Source organism: Halictus rubicundus, chromosome 10 (genome assembly GCF_050948215.1).
Source record: "Halictus rubicundus isolate RS-2024b chromosome 10, iyHalRubi1_principal, whole genome shotgun sequence".
Classification (NCBI taxonomy): domain Eukaryota; kingdom Metazoa; phylum Arthropoda; class Insecta; order Hymenoptera; family Halictidae; genus Halictus; species Halictus rubicundus.
Window position 1 is genome coordinate 6,806,395 of NC_135158.1, and position 20,301 is coordinate 6,826,695.

Sequence of the window (20,301 nt, forward strand, 5' to 3'; positions counted from 1 at the left end):
CGTTCGAACCTTGAATTGCATTAAATGTTTTTAATCGTACGAGAAAATCATTTAATTTAATACAAATTTAGAAATGCATAATACAATTTGTGGTACTGGGAAGAATTAACATATTGATTGCCACACACAAGTAATTTCTCTTTTATGTGGAACATTAAAATATTTATTTTCTTTAATGGCTAGAGATAGTATTATTTAGTAGATTATACATTCAAAGATTAATGAGTGCATTGATAACCGGTAATGGAATTTGGATAACAGATTTTCGGATCACGAAGAATCGTCTGTGTTTCGATCGCGGTTATAAACTTTCACAGCTGCTGTCGATCGAAATCCGTTCTTTATGAGCACATATAAATGTTTCGAAGATAGTTTGTAGTAGGTAACTTATGCGCATATGCGTATACTGTCGAGTTTGCGTCTATATACCTGTCAGCTGCTGGCTATACCACAATTTATACAACACTATGCACCCAGAACTAAAAAGCATATCGATGAATTCTGCGGTTAAACCATGTCGACGGGGGAAAAAGTATCTCGTGGATTCTTTTTTTTTCAGTTTTATGACACGAAAAACGTTTCAAAATAGTTATTACAGTTCCACATTTTTTTTTTTAAACTTTTTATTCAACATTCTGAAAGTAACATCCAAAAGTTATTATTAAAGTAACTCCACTCCTTCATGTAAAAATTAATTGTTTTAACTTGAACTTGTCAGTCTACTTTCACAGTCTACGGTTCTAAGAATTCGATCTCCATGAATATAATAATAATGTCTGTTCGAACGGTTGGTCAATTTTGATTCTCTCGTTTGCTGAACAATTAAAAATTCATATCGCATCAGAAGCAAACTGTTCCCACCTTGAGGCGCTAAAGAATAATAGCTTCCCTCCAAACAGCAAAGCCTCTTTGCCCTGATTAAACGGTGTACTCTCGAAAATAGGCATTTCCATAATTACCTTAAACACAAACACTTGCTCCCCTCCCCACCTTTCTCGAGACGGACGCTCTCCTACATCCCGCAACGCGCCGTAAACACTTCGAATCAATTCTAGACACCGAGAAAACGATTCGCAGAGGAAGTCTGACCGGGTGAACACTTTTTTCCCGGGCTTGTCAGTTGTAGGTGGGGAATCCGTTAAATTGATAAAGTTTCTGCGGAACTTTCATAATACCCAGCCGTTGAAGAATGTTCAAGTATATATGAGTTGGCAATTTATGTTCTTCCCGACAGAACGGCCACCTTCGAATCCCGATTAGGCGATGCCGCACCCCTCGCCACGAAGTCTTACAGTGTAACGAACACTAAATCTGGCAGGAAGAAAAATTTTCATTGTTTCTTATTATTTAATTCTAAGTTCTAAGTTTAATTCTAAGACTCCGATATTATTAGAAATCTACTGACACTGAGACGGTTGAGAATGTAAAAATCGAAATTCTTCAAATTCCGGAAGAACGAGCGAGAGGCGTCAACACATAAACGAATAAACAATACGGTATTTAAAAAATATGTAAGCACAAATGGTGCGCCGTTTAAAGGTTTACAGAGATGTACGAGCACGAGCAAACAGGAAACAATTAAAATTTCGAAACCCATCCACTCGGATTCGCAGTCCGGCCCCACCCTGTTTCCGAGGATCTCGAGTTCCGCGTCTATGGGGGTAGGTGCGGGCTGTTTATCACACTTTCGGGGAGCATAACTGTCGTAAAATCGTACCGCGATCTACATTACAAAAGATCCCGGGGGCCAGTGGCAGTTTGGCAGTGTACGTAACCGGGAGGAGAGCCGAGGAGCCCGCATTTCGTTTTCTTCCTTCCCCGTTTCCTTCCTCCTTTCCTGTTTGGTCTGGCCTACCTGTCCGCCTGCTTACCAACTTTGCAATTGTAATCAACGATAACGATTCCGGCACCTCGTTTCGTTGCTCGCGCGGAATAATTCGCAAAATGCAAAACGGCCATTCGAACGCTTCCATTTAACCGATTACGGCCGATAGCACTCCGATCCCCTTCCCTCCCCTTTCACCCTTCGCCCCCTCTTTGCCGACCAGGCGCACACCCATTCGCACCGCCAATTTCAAGTATCGTCTTTTCGAGCTTGAACGGTGCGTCGTGTTTTCACCGTCACGAACACCGTAACCGCGAATTGATTTCTCCCCGTTAGCGATATAAACGCCCAACACGTGCCTCGTCCTCATAATTATGAGTTAATTAATTTTCCGACGAATTGTTACGATTTTATAAACACCGAAATCGTCACGCCCCGCCCTCCCCCCCCCCCGTAATTTTGATTGAAAATGACGAGCCGCTAGGCCGATTATGAAACTCCCCCGCCGCGCGGATTACATTTATGATTCTGTACGGGGAAAACGGTCTCCGAGCGCGTGTAAACGCGTTCATGGCGATTTTAATGTGTAAATTACACGAGAACTTAATTTGGCTCATTCGTTTATGGCCGCGCCGACGATATCGCTGGTTATGTCACCGGAAATTGAATGTTAAAATTCGTGCGTTTTTCCATGATGGTATTGAATTTAAAATTGCTTCGGTGGATCGCGGTAGGGATTTCACGCTGTTGTTACGAACATTTCCCGGTGGAATTTGAAATAGTGAAAATGGTCAATGTATTTCAGGACGTCGATTATTTTTAATGTATCGAAATTAGCAGAGCAGAATTAATCTACTGTTCGCCGACTCTTTGATAGTTCAGTTCAATGTAAAGTTATTCCGGCAGAAAGCGTTTTAGTCATTTCTAAACTGTAGCTTATTGTCAGTGCAATCCGATGTACCAATTGAAACTTCTCAAAATGGAATGAATAGTATTATGAAATATCTGTGGTTATCTTTGTATTTTATCTTGATACTACGATTTGGAGTTTATTTACTTAAAAAAATACATTGTATGACTACACGTACTAAACATGTTATGACATACCAAACTACGAGCTATCCTACCCAGACAATCTGGGTTTTATGGCCTCATGCATAAGATGCATCTTCCTTTTTCGTAAAAAAGACGAAACGACTTTTTTCTCATTTTATCTTGATATTATAATATTTCCGTGCATTTGCTTTTACAAGCATATTTTAAGACTGAACAAATTAAAGATGATACGACATACCAATCCATCAGTCTATCTATAATCCACGACTTCTTATTTACTGATTATTAATTTGCTTTACGCGAATGTATGGTCGCCACGGACACAGAATAGAACTATTCAAAATCCCAGTTTGCGGGCGGGACGCGCGGACAAAATTCCTCAGAGTCACGAGAGTTCCTCGACTCCTACGAAATATTAGAATCCTCTGGCAAAGATGCACGCGGACGTGCATAAAGGTGTATCGATTTCTGCCGGATACGCCGGAAATATTGCATCCGAACTCCGAAGCGAACTTTCGAAGTGAAATACGCCAGGTTACATTAAAACGCAACCGCGGACATGGACGCAAGTTTAGAGCGTTTGACACAGCGCAACACCCACGCGTATCGGACCACTAGTACCTCCACCATACAATCTTCCACCATGCACAACTTTTTTACACCTTGGTCTTATACTGGGTGCAAGAAAACGAATGGGTCAGTACGGGCGGATCTGCAACTCTGGATCGGTGGACATTTGTAAAAGAATCCCGCCGCAAATCTAAACTGGACTGCAGATTGTATGCATTTGCGACAAAAATTAGTGGGTGCAATGCGAAGCAGTCAAGCTATTAAGCGCTGTACGCCACTATAGTATAGTCCGTGGAGATCATCCCTCTGAACGGTACGCCACTATAGTGGTGTGTCCGTGGAGACTATTCCTCTGAACGGTATGCCACTATAGTGGCGTATCCGTGGAAACCATCCCCTTGAACGATACGCCACTATAGTGGTGTGTCCGTGGAGATCACCCCTCTGAACGGTACGCCACTATAGTGGTGTGTTCGTGGAGATCATCCCTCTGAACGGTACGCCACTATAGTGGTGTTTCCGTGAAAACCATCAGTTTGAACGGCACGAACCAGTATAGTGGCTTTTAAGCCATGCACGGCCAGGCGCGCCGTACCTGGGAGACCGAGATGCGGACGAGCGCGCCGTGCTTAAGAGGTTAAACGATTTTAAGCATGTTTTAAAATACTGTTCATATCATTACAAGGAGGAATACATTTCTATTTAACTTTCGTTCGATGCGATCATCCCGGAAAATTTTAATTTTATTTCTTTTCTAATTTCATGTCCACTCATCGTCTTCGACCAATAGCTGCAATGCATAGTGGCGGAGTCAGAGTACAGCGAGAAGGTAATCACTTTGCCCAGGCATCACCCGGCAGAAGAACAGTGGCATGATCGGCCACCTTGTTGAATAATCCGAAGCAGGATCATTCGAGACCCGGTACGACCGTGTCGTCTTTCCCACGGACGACCGACACGGTCGCCCGAACCCGTCGAACATCGAAGTTCCGCGAGTCTGAAAATAATTTAACCGAAACGACAGGGACGCTAGAGTTTCCGCTACATGGATGAGCGGGTCCCACGTGTTTATAGCATGTGGCGACGCGTTCCTATCGGCCCCGAAATTTTTACTGGCGACGCTGGAAGCGGTAAAGCATTGGTTAGCATTCTCGACCCCGGGGCCGAAATCCGGCGGATGTAAAAACACTGTGTACGTCTGGCGCTCTCACACCAGGAAGCATGCGAGGCAAGCTGAGGCAAGCTGAGACAAGCCGAGGCAAGTCGAGGCGGCGTGCTCTTCCCCCGTCCGGAAAACGTTTCCCCAAGGCAAATCGGGCGGGCATAACCCGTCCAGTTCGAGTCGTAGAAACCGAGGCGTGTTCCTCCGATCTCGTCAACGGGCAAACTCCATCCCGTCACCTATCTGATCGACGATATATTCCGCATTCCCGTCGACGGGGAACGTCGCCGCGACGCGTCGGTCTGGGAATGACTCATTTTGCCGGGCGGGGGTGTGGGGAGCCGGTTCACACCCGTTGAATCCTGAGCAGGGTCTAGGAGAGCCGAATACGACGACGATCACGACGACAACGACGCCGGGCGACCGGTCGCCACGACCGAAATCGATGCGAAACTTTCCAACGAATCCAGTCGAACGAGTTAGATACCATCAATAGCAACAGCCAACCCGGTTCGAGAAAGGGTGCGCGGAAAGGAGAGAAGAGCGAACGCCCGGGCGACATATTTTCCCTGACGTTTTTCGAAAACTCCTTCGGACCACCCTGACGGATTTACGAACCACCGGGAGCGCGAAGTGCTCCGGAGAGTCTCGAAAACAACGGGACTGGCTCCGCGGATCCCGATATACAGGGTCGTCGAGGTAAATCCGGAAAAGAAAAACGAACGAAGAAGTCGAAAGAAAAATAGTTGAAATTCCAGGGAAATGTACATATATTCCGTCGCCATTTTCTACGCAAATGGTACAACGAATGGAATTACTTCGACGTAGTCTTCACTAGCTGCCACACGACCTTCTTCCATCTGAACCCACTGCTTGCTCGCTTCAGGTCCTCCTTGTACATTTTCGTTATCATCTTTCCGCTATGGCGGGCTTTTGGTTAGGTGTTCTGTATCTTTGGTGTCGCGATGCTTTGAATCTTGACCTTTGCCTTGCGCTCCGCGTGTAATAGCCGAGAGGATTGAAATCCTGGCTACAGGCAGGCCGAAAGAGACCAGCGACGACAGAGGTTTTCGCAAAGCCTGATTAATCTTTTCTTTCAATTCGATCGCGAATTCCGGCGCTACTCTTGCGATCGGAACAATTCCGGCGGGTTGCCCCGGATGCAGTTACCTTCTACCGTTTGTCAGAATTTCGGAATTTCTTGGCTAGGTCGTAAACTTGCGTCTTCTTGCAGCCACATCGCGCGGCGATGCCCCCGGGCGATTTTCCGGCCCGAAGCGAGTCGAGCATTGCCGCTCTTCGGCCGTGTTCCCGGTACACGGCTGACATTTTCCTACTTGCTCGCTGATTGGCGGCTTCATATAGTGAGTTACCTCGTCAACGATTAGTTTGCTTTCGTCTTATCTCTGGGAGCGAAAAAATTCCGGACTTATCTCGACCGCCCTGTATTTACTCGCGCGTCTGCTTATCGATTCGAGCGTGTACAGGGTGTGAGAAAAACTAATGGTCACTTTGCCATGAATTTGCCATGAAGAGAAACCTGCCGCAAAATTATTTATCACAGAGATAATTTGTTGATTCGTCCGAGTTTCAAGTTACTTTTCTACTACCACGTCGATCCCTGTAACTTACAAGAACATTTCTTTTTCCACTGTCACTTAGAAAATATTGTTGTGCCGCGTTGGCCTAAAAATCGTGAACTCGATCACGCCGGAAGTCGATACAAGGTCTCCTAACGACACTCCGGAGTGTAAGTTCTGAAAAATTGATAGAAGCACAGAACTCGGCTTGTATTTCCTAAGGCGGTCTCGGCTTATCCTTGGAAGATTACTTGCTTCTTGCAACCCTGGCGACCATATTCGATATAATTCATACTGATAAAGCGTTTGAAAGGGAAAAAATGATTCCCACTAAGAAACTGGACGAGACAAAAGTGAACTATCATTATGTACGTCCGTCTTGATATCTATCGTACAATTTTGAATTATTTTTCTTTGGTCTGACGTTTACTTTTTAAGTTCTCTATCTTTTAAGCTCCTAGTTACCAGATACGGAATTTTACGTGTTTTTTATTCATGATAGGTGTAACTTTGCAAAATTGCAGAGGAATGTTTATGCTAATACAAATTAAAATTCTCATTTTATTTGCACCGAAAGAAATTTTTCGTCATCTGAATACCATCTACTTATTCCGCTTTTATAAAGTAAGCGGTGAAAATGGAAATTTGCATGAAATGTAGAGTCTATGAATCTCAATAGGAAAGTGAGCTGGACGATTTATGTCAGTTGAGTCCGTATATTGTTCGGAGAGGGCAGAATCGAGCACGAGCAGATTTCTGTTTTAATACATAATCAATGAAAGTGTAAAAAATTGTTTCGTGGGCGACGGTATATCTTTTCCAGACTTCTCGGAACAATCGATGGAAATTTAATTTGTATGACAGTCTACCGTTTATAACGAGCAAACTAAGATGAAGGATTCGTGTGAGAGTCGAGTCTGAGCATGGTTCAGAGGGGGGCAGAATTAAGCCCGGGCAGATTTCCGTTCTAACGTAATCAGTGAAAGTGTCGTCAATGGCGAAATGCAATCGGGTATCTCCGGAAAACCGTGTGAACGCGAAGGTTACCCGCGAGAGTACGCGAAGTGTTAGTCAGTTCGGGAGACGGCAGACTAAACAAGCCGAGGGAAGCCGTAGACAAGAGATGGTAATTAACCGTGTGCAGAACGGCGCGTCTGAAGCTGCCGGTAAGACGCCGTTATCTTCCTGCGGTTATCGCGATGGTTGATGAGCTTCCAAAGAAAATCGCAGAAACTGTAATTCTTCATAGTCACCGGCGACGTTGACAACAAAAATCTATCGTTGAAAGAATATTGTCGTTAATCTCCAACAGAACGTTTAATGCATTAAGCACGCGCTTTTTTTCACAAGTTCATTTGTCATTGTCTCTCGTCGTGGGCGTTGTTCTTCATTTCTCCGTTGGTCGCTCATGGTCGGCGACATAAATTTGAAAAATCGCTATAGACGATGCGCGCCCCGATGCAACCGGAAATGGAAGGATACGTTTTCGATCGATATTATTCCTGACTGTAGATTATGAATGGGGCTACCAGGGATACGAAAGATACAAAACTAGTTCTACACAGCTTAGAATAATAAGTTATTAATAGGTTTATTCTGGAATAAGATATTAACAGGTTATTTTTTATTTTCCAGTCATTTTGGTTATTTTTCAGTATTTTGACGATGACCTGACGACGAAATAATATTTCCACGTGAAAAAAACACTTTGCCAAAAAATTTCAAAAGTGCGCAGGGTTTGAAAGCTCTGGGAGTGGGAGGCTTAAAAAAAGGAAGAAACGCTCGAAAGGGTCAGATATTCCCCGTGAAGTTGATGCGTTTCGCGAGCACCGCGGTAACAGTCCCGAACCGTTCTTTCCCACGGGTTCGCCTGGCAACAGTGGAATATAAACAATTCTCTGCGGGTAAATGCGCATTTTGAGTAACGTTTCGAAAAGCACCGGGCGCGCGGACAATAAACAGAGGTTACACGCGTAGGAAAGAACGCTTCCGGCGAACGTCCGCGGGACTAATTGAATTCGCGAGAGGGGGAAAAAGAAAGAAAGCAAAAAGAAGACGAAAAAATATCAGCTAACGAGATTTAGGAATGGCGAAACGCGCGGAGGCTGGTGGCGGCAACGCGACGTCGAGTTTACGGAAACGCGGGTGTCTGGACATATTTATTCGACGAATAACGGAGCGCAGGTGAGTCGCAGGTGAACTCGGGGGGTGGGGGGAGAGGGGAACGGCGCGGTTCTCTTTGACGCACGCATCGCGCCGCGGCGAAATTTTAATGGCTTTTGATTTCAAAGACGGGACCACGCGCTGTCTTGGAAATAACTTCGAAATCCAGTTATGAACGCTTCGAGCGTGCAACGAGAAGTCCGGCTTTTTCACGGACGATATCCAGCTTTGAAGTTTTCCGCGAACGGTATACCACCATAGCAATTAAAGCGAAACTTTTTATCGTTATTCGTGCTTCGTTTCGCGGCGCACAAACCCTGGCGGAGGTTGACTCGGGGGCCGGGTTCAAACGGGGAAGTTCGATGCCGCAGATTCTCTTTTCCTACCTCTCTCTGAATAGGTCCGAATCCGTTTGTTCCGCGTTTCAATTACGCGATAATAGGAGACTCGTTTACTTCACGGGAACTTCGGGAAACAATACAACACCCAGACGGCCGTAAGATGGCAGCGTCAGAGCTAACATGGGAAACTTGTCTCTTAAAATTAACAGAGACCCCGATGTACACCGGTTGTCGCGTCTCCCTTCCTCCCTCCCCTACCCGCGTACTTTCAATCTCCGGGGCCCTTCGACGCTTCCTGTTTCACCGGGAAACATTCCAACTGTTGTAAAACTTGCACAATCAAGGGACGTAAGAATGCTCTATCGGTCCGTGAAATGACCGGGAACGCGAGAGATTTGAACATTTCCGCGAGCACGATGAGAGAAGAGCCACCCGGGAGGATCGAGTATAATCAATACTGAAACTTACATTTAATACTTTTGCGTTAGGAACTTATTCGGGTTGAAGCAGTTTCGGTGTAGTTGCGGAGACAAATAATACCGGTAAGTATCTTTCCCGTAATCAATATTTATCCATGGAAGTAAACACCATCGGAGTGGACACTGAATTCCATTTTGATTCCATCGAATCTTCCGGGACGGAACTATATAAACACCGGAAGAGCCGGTAACTCAAACGGTTTAATACCGAGTCTGATCCCGTATCTTTTTCTGCATATTTTTCTATCACGTTTCTGCACGGAAATTCGGTACGTAGCGCACAACAGCGGCGACTTTATATGCAAGAATCCGCGTCGGAGAGACCCGGTTCCTTCCTCTTTCCCATTTGCGTTCGGCTCTCTATCCCGACTCGTAGCCGTTCGAGTTCTAAACACCGCAATCTTCGACTGTTTGCCCCCGAATAGGACGAAACTTTCGGTATCAAAACGCTTCCGCAGTCGGGCGGAATATTCGCAATGGACCAAACTTGTAAACCGTAGCTTAATCCCGTCCGATTTCTCTCTTGCTTTTAAATTCGATCTGGCGCGTTATCTATCCTTTGGCCCGGTTCCGCTTCTTCCCATACCCGGCGCTTTTGCGGGGTGGGTTCTGCTTGACCCGGCCATCTGGCTACCTCGTTTTCTCCGTCCCCATTTTTCCGTGGCCGGAGCGAGCGAGCGAGCGAGAGACTTTGAAAGAAACGAAATTTCGAGTTTCGCGAAACGAGTATCGAGGCGGCGGCGGCGGTGAGCGCTCGCGTGCCGGGTCGAATCTTTTTTCCCGGGGATGCAGCAAAAGACAAACACACTTCGCGATCCATTTGTTCCGTAGCCCGGGCATCCCGGCCGTGTACCCTGCAATCTGAACCTCGCCTGCGGATGATAAACGGCCGTACGAAGAGAGACACATTGCCATCACGATAGAATGCTCAACGGAAATTGAAATTTCGACGGGACATAGGCACGCAGGAGAAAGGGCCCGCGCGCCGTCAGGACAGTCGCTCTCTCTGTGCGTACGCGATCCTGTAAGACCGTACGTCAATGTTCCGATGTTACGTCCCGAACACGTCCTATACCAATAACTTATTCTCAATGATGCGTATCGTCTATCTTTAGTCGAGCACATCGAACCGATTTATGGCACCGACAAGATCGGAATTTACTAGACAAAGAACGGACGAAGGTTCAGAGAGAGAGAGAGAGAGAGAGTGAGAGAGAGAGACAGACGCGGGTGTAAATTCTGTGGACATTGATGTGTTTAACTCTCCGACAGCGGTGCCCGACTCTATCTTGACCAGTAGTGTCAAAATCGCAATCACTCAATTTCCAGCGTGCAAATCAAATGGCTATTAGCAACCGTAGAGAGACTAATTGCAAGAAGTATAGAAGCAGATTTATTTAAAAAATTTCTAAATAAACCCATGAATAAACGTCATTAATGTTATAATTAGAAAAATGGTCCGACGTCCTCGGGTTAATTGCCTGCTTGGGTCCTGGCAGAATTCTGTCAGAAACACTGCTTTCTTAGCTGGGGATATTTTGGAATTGTTTGAAACATTTTCTTAACCCCGAAATCGTATTTCCCGAGACTAGGAATCTAGTTAAAATTGACTAAAATACTGTTATGTATATAGTTTAAGGTTAAAGCATCCAAATGTTCAGAAAAGGTTAAGGAAATTTCATATCTGCAATTTTCTAGCTACGTTGACACGAAAATCAGTGTACAGTAAATTTCGTCTGAGAAACGTCTCTAAAATAGTTGGAAAATTCGTTATACCGAATCTACCATAGATTTGAAAATTGTAGTTACCACTCGAAACTTCGCCCATTCGACACGGGCGCCAACAAATACTGTGATATTGTTTAATATCATAAATGAGGTAGCAAAACGAAACACGATACATGTAATTCTATTTCTTGTGGTGGGTGAAGTATAGAATTTCATGCGCGGAGCAGAATCTCCATTCAGACTGAATCTGTGTAATTTAATATGTCGATCAAGCGTGATTGTGGTGATTCTCTTTAGAAATTATAATGTAGCTTGATCATACTAAACGTACGTTGACGGCAAAGGGTTTTCCATGTACCTTTTCAAATCGGTCGTGCCAGTGAAACACTAGTTTGATAATATATACTTTATAAGGGGGTAATTAGTAAGCCAACGAGTTTTAAAATTAGTTCATTTAAAAAAGATAAAAAAAGAACAGTGATTAAAACTTGTTTGTAGCAATTATTAAATTTGATATTAAGCATTTTTACTGTGAAAAAGAAAGAGTGAACACTATAAAAAAAGGTTCCTGTCGGGAACCTATTAAAAAGTAATACCCAAAGGAATTATTCAATTATGTTCCGTTTGCTGGTATACTGGTTCACGATTTAAAATGCAATCGCTATTGAAATATTTACTTAAGGCGTCCGTGGCTGCGGAGCGTGGACGTTCAAAAAGTATTGATTAACCGTCAGTAGCTTACGCGTTAATACGAAATCGCTGTAGACATGAATTTATTACGAAATAATTGTTGATGCACTGAGAAGGCAACCTATACCTATACTCCTTCAACGCTTTGTCGGTTCGGAATCCACTCGATTAGAATTCTCTATTCGTTCAAAAGAGGCCGGAGTTGTGGCAGCTGAATATTAATATTTTCCGTCGAACTATCGAGCTCATTGGGATGCTCGTGAAGGGTACTCCATTTTATGAACCCCATTTCTAATCTGTTCTATTTCAGACATTTCAACGCGCGTTTTCCGCCGCGTAATTACTTTACTGTACATTTAATCCACAGTGAAAACGATCATTTCAAATCGTTTTGCGACCATTGACGCTAAAAGACACCTTCGCAAAACCTAAACCCTTACCGAATACGTTATTTTATTCGTAGTAGTCGGAGAATATAAAATATAATATAAAGAGAAAATGGAGAATATTGACAATATAAAAAGATTAAAACTCAATTAAAACTTTTACATTTATTCCATATTCTGCAGTAAGATTTCCTATTGCTAATAGGTCTGACAGCTTCCTTTCGTCTCGAATATATTTTTAAAATCGTTAACTATTTAAAGCTCGCGGTATCCCACTGAGTTCCTGAGTTAAAAGAATGGATATTTTCCACTCCATGAGATTTGTTTGTTCAATATTTTTAAGAAACTCCGCGCTACAGAACTTCATGGAATATTTCGCGAAAGTTGTTCCACGATAACGAAACAGCTGTTATTTAATAATACAGCCATATGGTGAAAGATACAGAGATGCATACAGCCGCAGAATGGTATACTTTTTCGCGTTTATTTTTCATTTGCGCACCACTGTAATGCATTCGGATGCACGCGTGTATTTTTTGGTCCATTTAACTTCAAACTTTTAATATCGTATCGTAGTATACAGTTTTGTGTTGGTTTCCTGAAAAGAGTATTACGTTTTTTTTTCCCGAGAAATATTTACATTGAGTAATATTTCAACTTCAAAACACAAGGGAAATTTTGGTACGCTATAAATGGAAGCACGTAGTTTGTTTTTAATAGACTAGTTGCCGTATTTTGCCGTTTCATACTGCAGCAAGATGGTTTATTCCATTTCTACGAAACAAAATATTTCCCAAGATGTTTTAGCGTTTGTTGTGTGTGGAAGTGGTTGTGCTTTACCTTCTCGAAATTAATACTGAAAACTGATTCCATCTTCTATACCGAATATTTAAATTGAAGCATTGTCCACACTACTGGCTCTAAAATATTAATATATTCACGATCCAAAAGTATTTTTAAGTACCACGTTTTATTAAAACGCCAGTACGAAACGAAGCTCTGCCATAAGATTTAATTTAATTTCACCACTGTGACTACGCGTTCGCGTTCTGACAATTGTAAAATAAGTACGCGCTCGTCCGTACAGACTGAACAGATTTGAAGTAGCAGTAAAAAAAAAAAAGAAAACAACAGTCGCATAATCCAGGATACAAAGGATTAAATGCTCCACCCTGTGCAGGTTTTAACAGATTTTTACAAGTCACCCTAATTATTCCGTAGCACATCCGCGGGCACGGTGGAATTGTCGCAGACGCTGATTCGGGAGACAAAAGTATCCAACAAACAAAAAAAAAAGTTCACAGAAACGTGTGTCCTGTTTCAGAGTTACAGCCGTTTTTGTGTTGTACCGGTTGATCACCTGTCTGCACAGAAATTGCTCGGAGCGGCCGCCTCCAGCTTGAATACAGGCGTAAATACGTCTCACCATGGATTGTCTGACCCGCTCGAAAAGGTTCGGTGTCGCACGAATTTCCAACCAACGTTGTTCGACACGCTGACGAAGTGTTTCAACACTGTCGATTGTTGTTACGGCCGAATACTGATTCGAAATACTCCCAGGAAATAACGATAACCGTGGGGGAAAAGATCGTTGCAGCGCGAAACAAGGTAGCTACTTATTCGAACAATCCACTGTACGGATAATCGAGGTTCTAGCATTTTATGCGTATTCATACGTCCAGCAATAACCAGGAATTGAGAGCATGTTCCAATAACTGAAATATTTTTCATTTCAGAGAGTTTCCCGAAAAGAGGTAAATATTTGTCACGGTAGTCCACGCGGTGCCTAAAATTGCACAAAAGTTTTTTCTAGGCAGTCGTTTATAAAAAAAGTCGGAAATCAACTACAGCGACTCTCTTCACATAATAACAGAGAACTTTTTCGTTTAGCATTTTTTTTTCTCTCTATCTCTATTAGCTTTCGAGTCACACGATAAACTAGGTTTTCTGCCCGAAACTTTGAAGGGTAGTTTTCACTCTGCCGACAGGAATACGGTATGGAAAAAAATACGTATCAAATATTTTCCTGCGCGTTGCTCATGCGCGAAGGTCAAAAAGTACGACGTGTCACACTTGGGCGTTGGTTCTTGTCGAGATAACAATCATATTTCTACCGCGACGAGTGGCGATAGTTTAAATCAAACGAAATTTTCGACGCGCATTACGTGTACAATATTACTAGATTTGAGAGTTTCATGCAAAGTCACGTTTTCAAGGAACAATTGATTGTATTTGCTGACAAATAATTGCTCACCCATCCGATGAATATTATTTTCGAATTATGTATTATTCATTGTTTTACATATTCATGAATCTTTAAAGTTTTATACATGATGTTGCGTGTATCCAATTTTTAGGTGTACAACCGCGTCACTAAAAACGTATTAACTCTTTAGTCAGACAAAAAAGGATATTTCCATGTCCCAGTTTATTCATGTTTTTATATTGTCATTGCTGAAGCATTATACCATCTACTGTACAAAATGTTGTGTAACCGTCTCTTAAAAGAAAACAGGTACATTCATTTTTATAATACGCATTCATCATTGCGTTTGCCTGTTTCGACGATGAAAACATTTTCCATGTCATATAAATATATAAACAGTTATTATGTTAGAGACAAAGTAATGGCCGTATTCCACTCGCTTTGTATTTTACTGATATTGTGCATTGTGTTACCAGACTGCAAATTTTACAGATTTCAGACAAATATGAACAGGTTAAATTCGAACCAGTGGACACATTGAAAGAAATTTAAAAATATTTTCATTTTCAATTAAAATGAACAGAACGTGGAATAAATGTTTATACAACTCCTGTGTCTCGCAACGAATGCGGATAATTTTTTTCGCATAAAAATGAACTATAATGTGTTGCACAATCTGTCCGACTATAGTGGTTCCGATTTCCTTGAACAAAGTAAAATAGCCGAGTTACAGCGGTTTAAAGTTGCTGAACTAAATCGGCCTTTACTTTTGCAAAATGTTTGATTTGTTTGACGGAATAGTTTCAGAAGCTAGAAGTGTATGATGATCCGCCATCTGGCGTCTACGTTAATGTTATAACAACGGAGTTTTGTTCACAGTGATACACGATACGATAAACAAATGAATAAATAGAATAGAGAATTGTACTCACTCTCGGTGAAAATATACATCGCTTTGAAACCTTTAGAATGCCGGGACGACGTGATACCGTTGAATTCCAAGGAAAGTTGTGGTCCGTTGCTCATGATAGGTCGTGATGGCATCTCACCGCAGAATGCATCTATTTTCTCCTTCTTGCCGTCTATGAGTACGTATGCCACTAACGAGTCCACACTGTCGCAACTGAAAGTACAGAAAATCAAACGGCCGTCAACAACAGTATTTGCGTGTGCTCTGTTCAGTGGTGTACAAAACGACGAAGCTTGATGTCGGTAATCCGATTAACGTTCAGTTGCAACTGTTTCAATAAACGCGCGTAACTGTGCCGTAGGTTAACCGCAATAATAGCCGTTATATATCATTGTACCAATTAGCGAAATTTGGGGAATTATCATACGAAGATATTTCGCTTTGACTATCATTTTTTCTTGCGAGGCATTGCCGCCGGACGATACAGCGCTTTGTTCTCATTCTTGTTATGGTAATTACAGACCTGTGATATCGATTTGCTTTCGAAATGGATTCTCGGTTATGCTAGAGGAATCGTACGTATTTACACACGCATAACTTTTGAACTAGTGATCTCCTAGGATTGAAACTTCGGTTTTCGACATTTTCACGCGAAAATCTACAGGATTACATAAAAAAACAGTTAAAAATTTCTGGTTTCCCGAGGTGAAGTTTAACTAAGCACTTTTATATTTTTCCTTTTTTAAAAATACAGTCCAACGTAATCGAATTTGAAGTGAATGAAAAAGAAACACACTGCAGGTAAACATTGTTTAATCAAACAAGTCAAGCGCGTCTACTAATCAAATATTGAACCAATGAATAAGACAATCGATCGATTGTAAGAAAGTTCGAGACGTTAATACATTTAGACGATAATGAATCGTATTCATTAAGATCTGAATTCTCGACTGAACATTCACGGGAATAAATTAATACTTTCGTGACGCGTGACTGACTGCACACATTGCGCTTATAATTTATTTATTCATAGCCAAGGGAACTCCGAATTCTAATTAGGGTTGATGTCCCCGTAGCGTATGGTAAACTCGGGTATACACCGAATTCGAACACATCGAATCAGTAATGGGGTTTAGTACTTGCGGGTGGGGTTGTTCGAAATTAGGAGCTTGTGCAAGTGTTCCAAATTGCATACTTGCATGTCCCACGTGGTGCGCTGTAACACTAGTCTGCATTTAGCGTTTCTGAATTTAAAAAATCTACTCTGCTACCTCTCGTGTAGCTTCTGCAGTTGCTAGTTGGTTATATTCGATATTGAAATTGAAATATTTTTATTTAACTATGTTCGAACTATTTTTCGAAATTTTTGAACTTTTTTTCCATTCAGGACTACTGAAAATAATTGTGAATGCTGATGATAAGTATTACATTAAATACGAATTGATTGAATGAAGGATGCGAATAATTTCTGATTGCTTTGAGAAAGTCTTTTCACTGAAGCGAATAAACCAGCTCGTGACAACCGGCTTGTATATACTCGGTCGTGATTTACGATTTCTGTATCCGAATCACTTTTGCGTATCCTTCGGATTTCGAGGGGAGTTAACGACGCCAATTCGCAGACAATTAGAACTTTGTCGAGTAGAGGGAACATACCGAGTTTAATTAATAAAGTTCGACCTTTTCTGATCCGTACGATGCAGTCAACACGTGCAGCGAAACTTCTGATTTTGCAAGAGAAATACGACGCTTGCGTCAACATGAAAGCAAGCGCAAAACATCCTGATATTTTCAACCGTTTCCTAATGTTTTACGTAAATTGCTTTTTAACACATCGATCGATCTTTTCCGTTCATTTTCTCCGATTTCGCTGTGCATTATTTTCTCCTAGGATTGAAACTTGGACTTTCGGCATTATCTCGCCAAAATTTACGGGATTACATAAAACAATGTTAACAATTTCTGGTTTCCCGAGCTGAAGTTTAACTCAGATCTTGGTAGTTATAGTGCTGTTCAATTTCATATTGAACTATTAGGTGTATGCAAAAGTTTTCGTTTCCCTTCTCAATTTTCCTTTTATTCATTCACGATATACGAGATAAATTACCAGTGAATAAACATATTCGGAAGATCGAGGTTCCTTTCTATAACGATCTGAAATTATTACCGAGAATAATTGTATAACCGGTAACAGAATTTGAAAAGAACTCGAAGCAGACAAGAAACTGGGGAGCACGCAACGACGGCCCGACATCTAATTATAAGGGAAGTACCTAATTTTTCGTACACCATTCAGAAAATCACGTTCCCCGCGGATACATACTTCCGCTGGTACATGGGTTATTGAGGGAATTATGTGGAGCTCGCCAACATCGACGAGGATGCATTTGAAAAAGAAATCCTCTTAATGTGCACAATTTCTCTTGTTACAAAGTGGAGTACTAACTAGGCACTTAGGCTTTCTGCGGCGCACCACGAAATTAGAAGTAAAAAATGTTCATCCCTGTAACGATACATGTACCATGTACACGCATACGCGAACATGCAAATTTCATTTTACTCGTGCAACTTATTTCGTATCTTCGCAGCTCGGTACCCGGGGAGATTGATTTATTCGCGAATTGCTCGTCCGAAAATTCGGTGAACAGTGCATTTTGAAATTTTAATCCTTTCGCGACTGCGAACGTGATCCGTCACGATCCAATACTGTTGATCTGTCGCTGTGAACGACGTATATCGTGTTTTTTTAAAAATGTTTTTCGCGAAACTGTCTGTTATTTCGATAATCTATGAAACCATGCAATTCCAACAGATACATATATATTCGGTGAAACAATCGTACTCGGTTTTATGGCAACCTGTCTTTCATTGCGGTTATAAGAAACGCCGGGCATCAGCCGACAAAGTGATTGAAGCGTTTATTATGACTCGCTCGGCGAAAGCAGAGAGCTGACCTACGCCATCGGTCATAATAGCTGTCCACCCTGCCACGATCACTCCAGACTGATTACAATGTTCGGGAGTGACGGTAGGGAAACTGATTTTGCACTGGTACGTCAGACCTCTTCTTTTGGAAAACAGATTGCGTTGGATGATTGCAAAAGTTCGTATCCGATTTTGGCAAGCAAGAATTGTACCGATTCTGAATAAACTCAGAATAAACGAGTAAACTGTTCCGTACAGGGTAGGATCATAGGTGAACACATAAGATCACGAGATAAACAGAGATAATTAAACGTGCATGAGTAATTAGAGGGTTTATATTACGCGCGTATAAATATTTTAATACTAACTGGGAAAAAACGTAACTTCCTCGGAGCTACATATTTTGTTTCTCCTTAGCCGTAACATATTCCCCCTCTAAATCTATGCACCAAGTGGCACGCTCATAAGGGCTCCGAATTTCCATACGGAAGTCTGTTGCCAGAATATCGTTCAGCTTAAGCGTTGCATCGGCGAGCATATCTTCGATGAAGTCAAAATGACGCCCCTCCGAGCGGAATTTCAACTTGTGAAATACCAAATAGTCCGCCGGTGCTAAATCCAGCGAATCAGGGGGTTATTAAGAACTGCGACGACGCCTTTCCTCGTACGAAATTCCCGATTTACAGCTGTGTTATGAAAACGAACCCTGTCTATAAAAAACTTGCGCGATGGTCTTTTTAATGGCCCTTTTTACCGTGCAAATTGTACGAAATAATTTTTCTCTTATTCCTGCACGATATTAAATAGTCACGACAACACTTTGGTACATCCTCTGGAATAATCAAACATTGCTAAATAATAATAAATTTACTTAACTCAATCGAATCATCGTTTTCCAATATTTATCAATTTACAACTGCACCAATGTACTTCCTCGAAATATAGAATGATAGGATTATAAAGTTTGTTAAGCCATGCAAAATTTTCCTCTACGCCTCTTTTGTATGTTCCATAACAATCGAGTTATAATTTGACCCAGTTCCTGTATACACCTTGCATATTTTAATTTGTGTATTCTACATATAAAATGTGACTGGCATTTTATCAATATTAATACTTGAAAGAAGCTCGATAACTTTCTTCTTTAACAGTCAGTTTGGAAGAAGTTTTCACAAAGCGATAATAAATAAATTATATCGATTCCAAAGGTTTGCTGGAATAAGATTTCTATCACTTCCGGACAGTTGAGAAATTCTCAATCGTAGATCGTCGATTTTAAGAAGACTATGAAAAATTGCCGGAAATTATTAATATTTTGAAGTATTCATATTTCCATCCTGCAATTTCCCCGTTGTAAAAAGGGGGCCGCAAGAGTCGGAGGGATCAGTCGTTCAGTCATTGAAGCGCAAAAGCTCTTTATCTATCTACTGATGGAGCAACTTGACGTTCCGCTCCATCGTTAGATGGATCAATCGAATCGGTTTGATCTGCTCGTTACACGCGGCACGTATGAAACCATGATAATTTTTTGCCGTACTTTAGAATGGTTATTGCAGCGCACGAGGTCCTTTGTTTGACTGGCACGACTCCGACGGTAATATTGATCGGGAGATAGTAACAGTAGATTCACCCCGATAATAATAGGCGAGAGATTCGTTCAAATTACTCGTTAGCGAACTCGACGCAGATTTCGAGTTGAATGCTAAACCCGCTGATCTGGCAATGGATCAGACGCATCGCGTTGTTAAACGCTCGTCAAACGGCTCCCTTTAGCGATCGTAAGTTCCCTGCAACTCTGATTACCAACCTAAACTTTCCACGTGCTTAGTGCACGTGTTGTATTGCCGAGTATAATCAGAAAAAATTGTTAGCCCATAGAAATGGATTTTTCAAGCGACACCACACAATTGCATAATTTTTTAGAATGGAAAAAATATTGTGATAAAGCGTTTGAAAAATTGCGAATTATTAATACTCGGACTGCTTTGACTATTCATTACAAATTGGAGAATAATTTGGGAAGTGTAGCACTTCTACGAAGTCTTAGTGATCAGATGAGTTCAGCTATGAAAGTAATTAAGAAGAGTTGCACGAAATGTATGAAATGAAACATGGAAAGTAGTTGAGAATCTCTTTTAACCTTACTGCATTCGCAGAGACCTTTTCGAACCATTTCCTTCAGGATATTAAGATTGTATAATAATCTTTTTATTTGCTTGCATTCTCACGTTTTCAAAGACGCAACCCAGATTCAATTACATTTTCATTTCTTCAAGGATA

General features: G+C 41.8%; 1 protein-coding gene across 1 annotated transcript in view; it reads right to left on the reverse strand.

Annotated features, from left to right (window-relative positions):
* Sol1 overlaps positions 1-20,301 on the reverse strand; it is a 575,562-nt gene that overhangs the window by 33,675 nt on the left and 521,586 nt on the right. Inside the window, exon 10 of the mRNA XM_076794675.1 lies at positions 15,119-15,309. Within this exon, the coding sequence (XP_076650790.1) occupies positions 15,119-15,309 (191 nt within the window). The remainder of the gene's footprint in view (positions 1-15,118; positions 15,310-20,301) is intronic.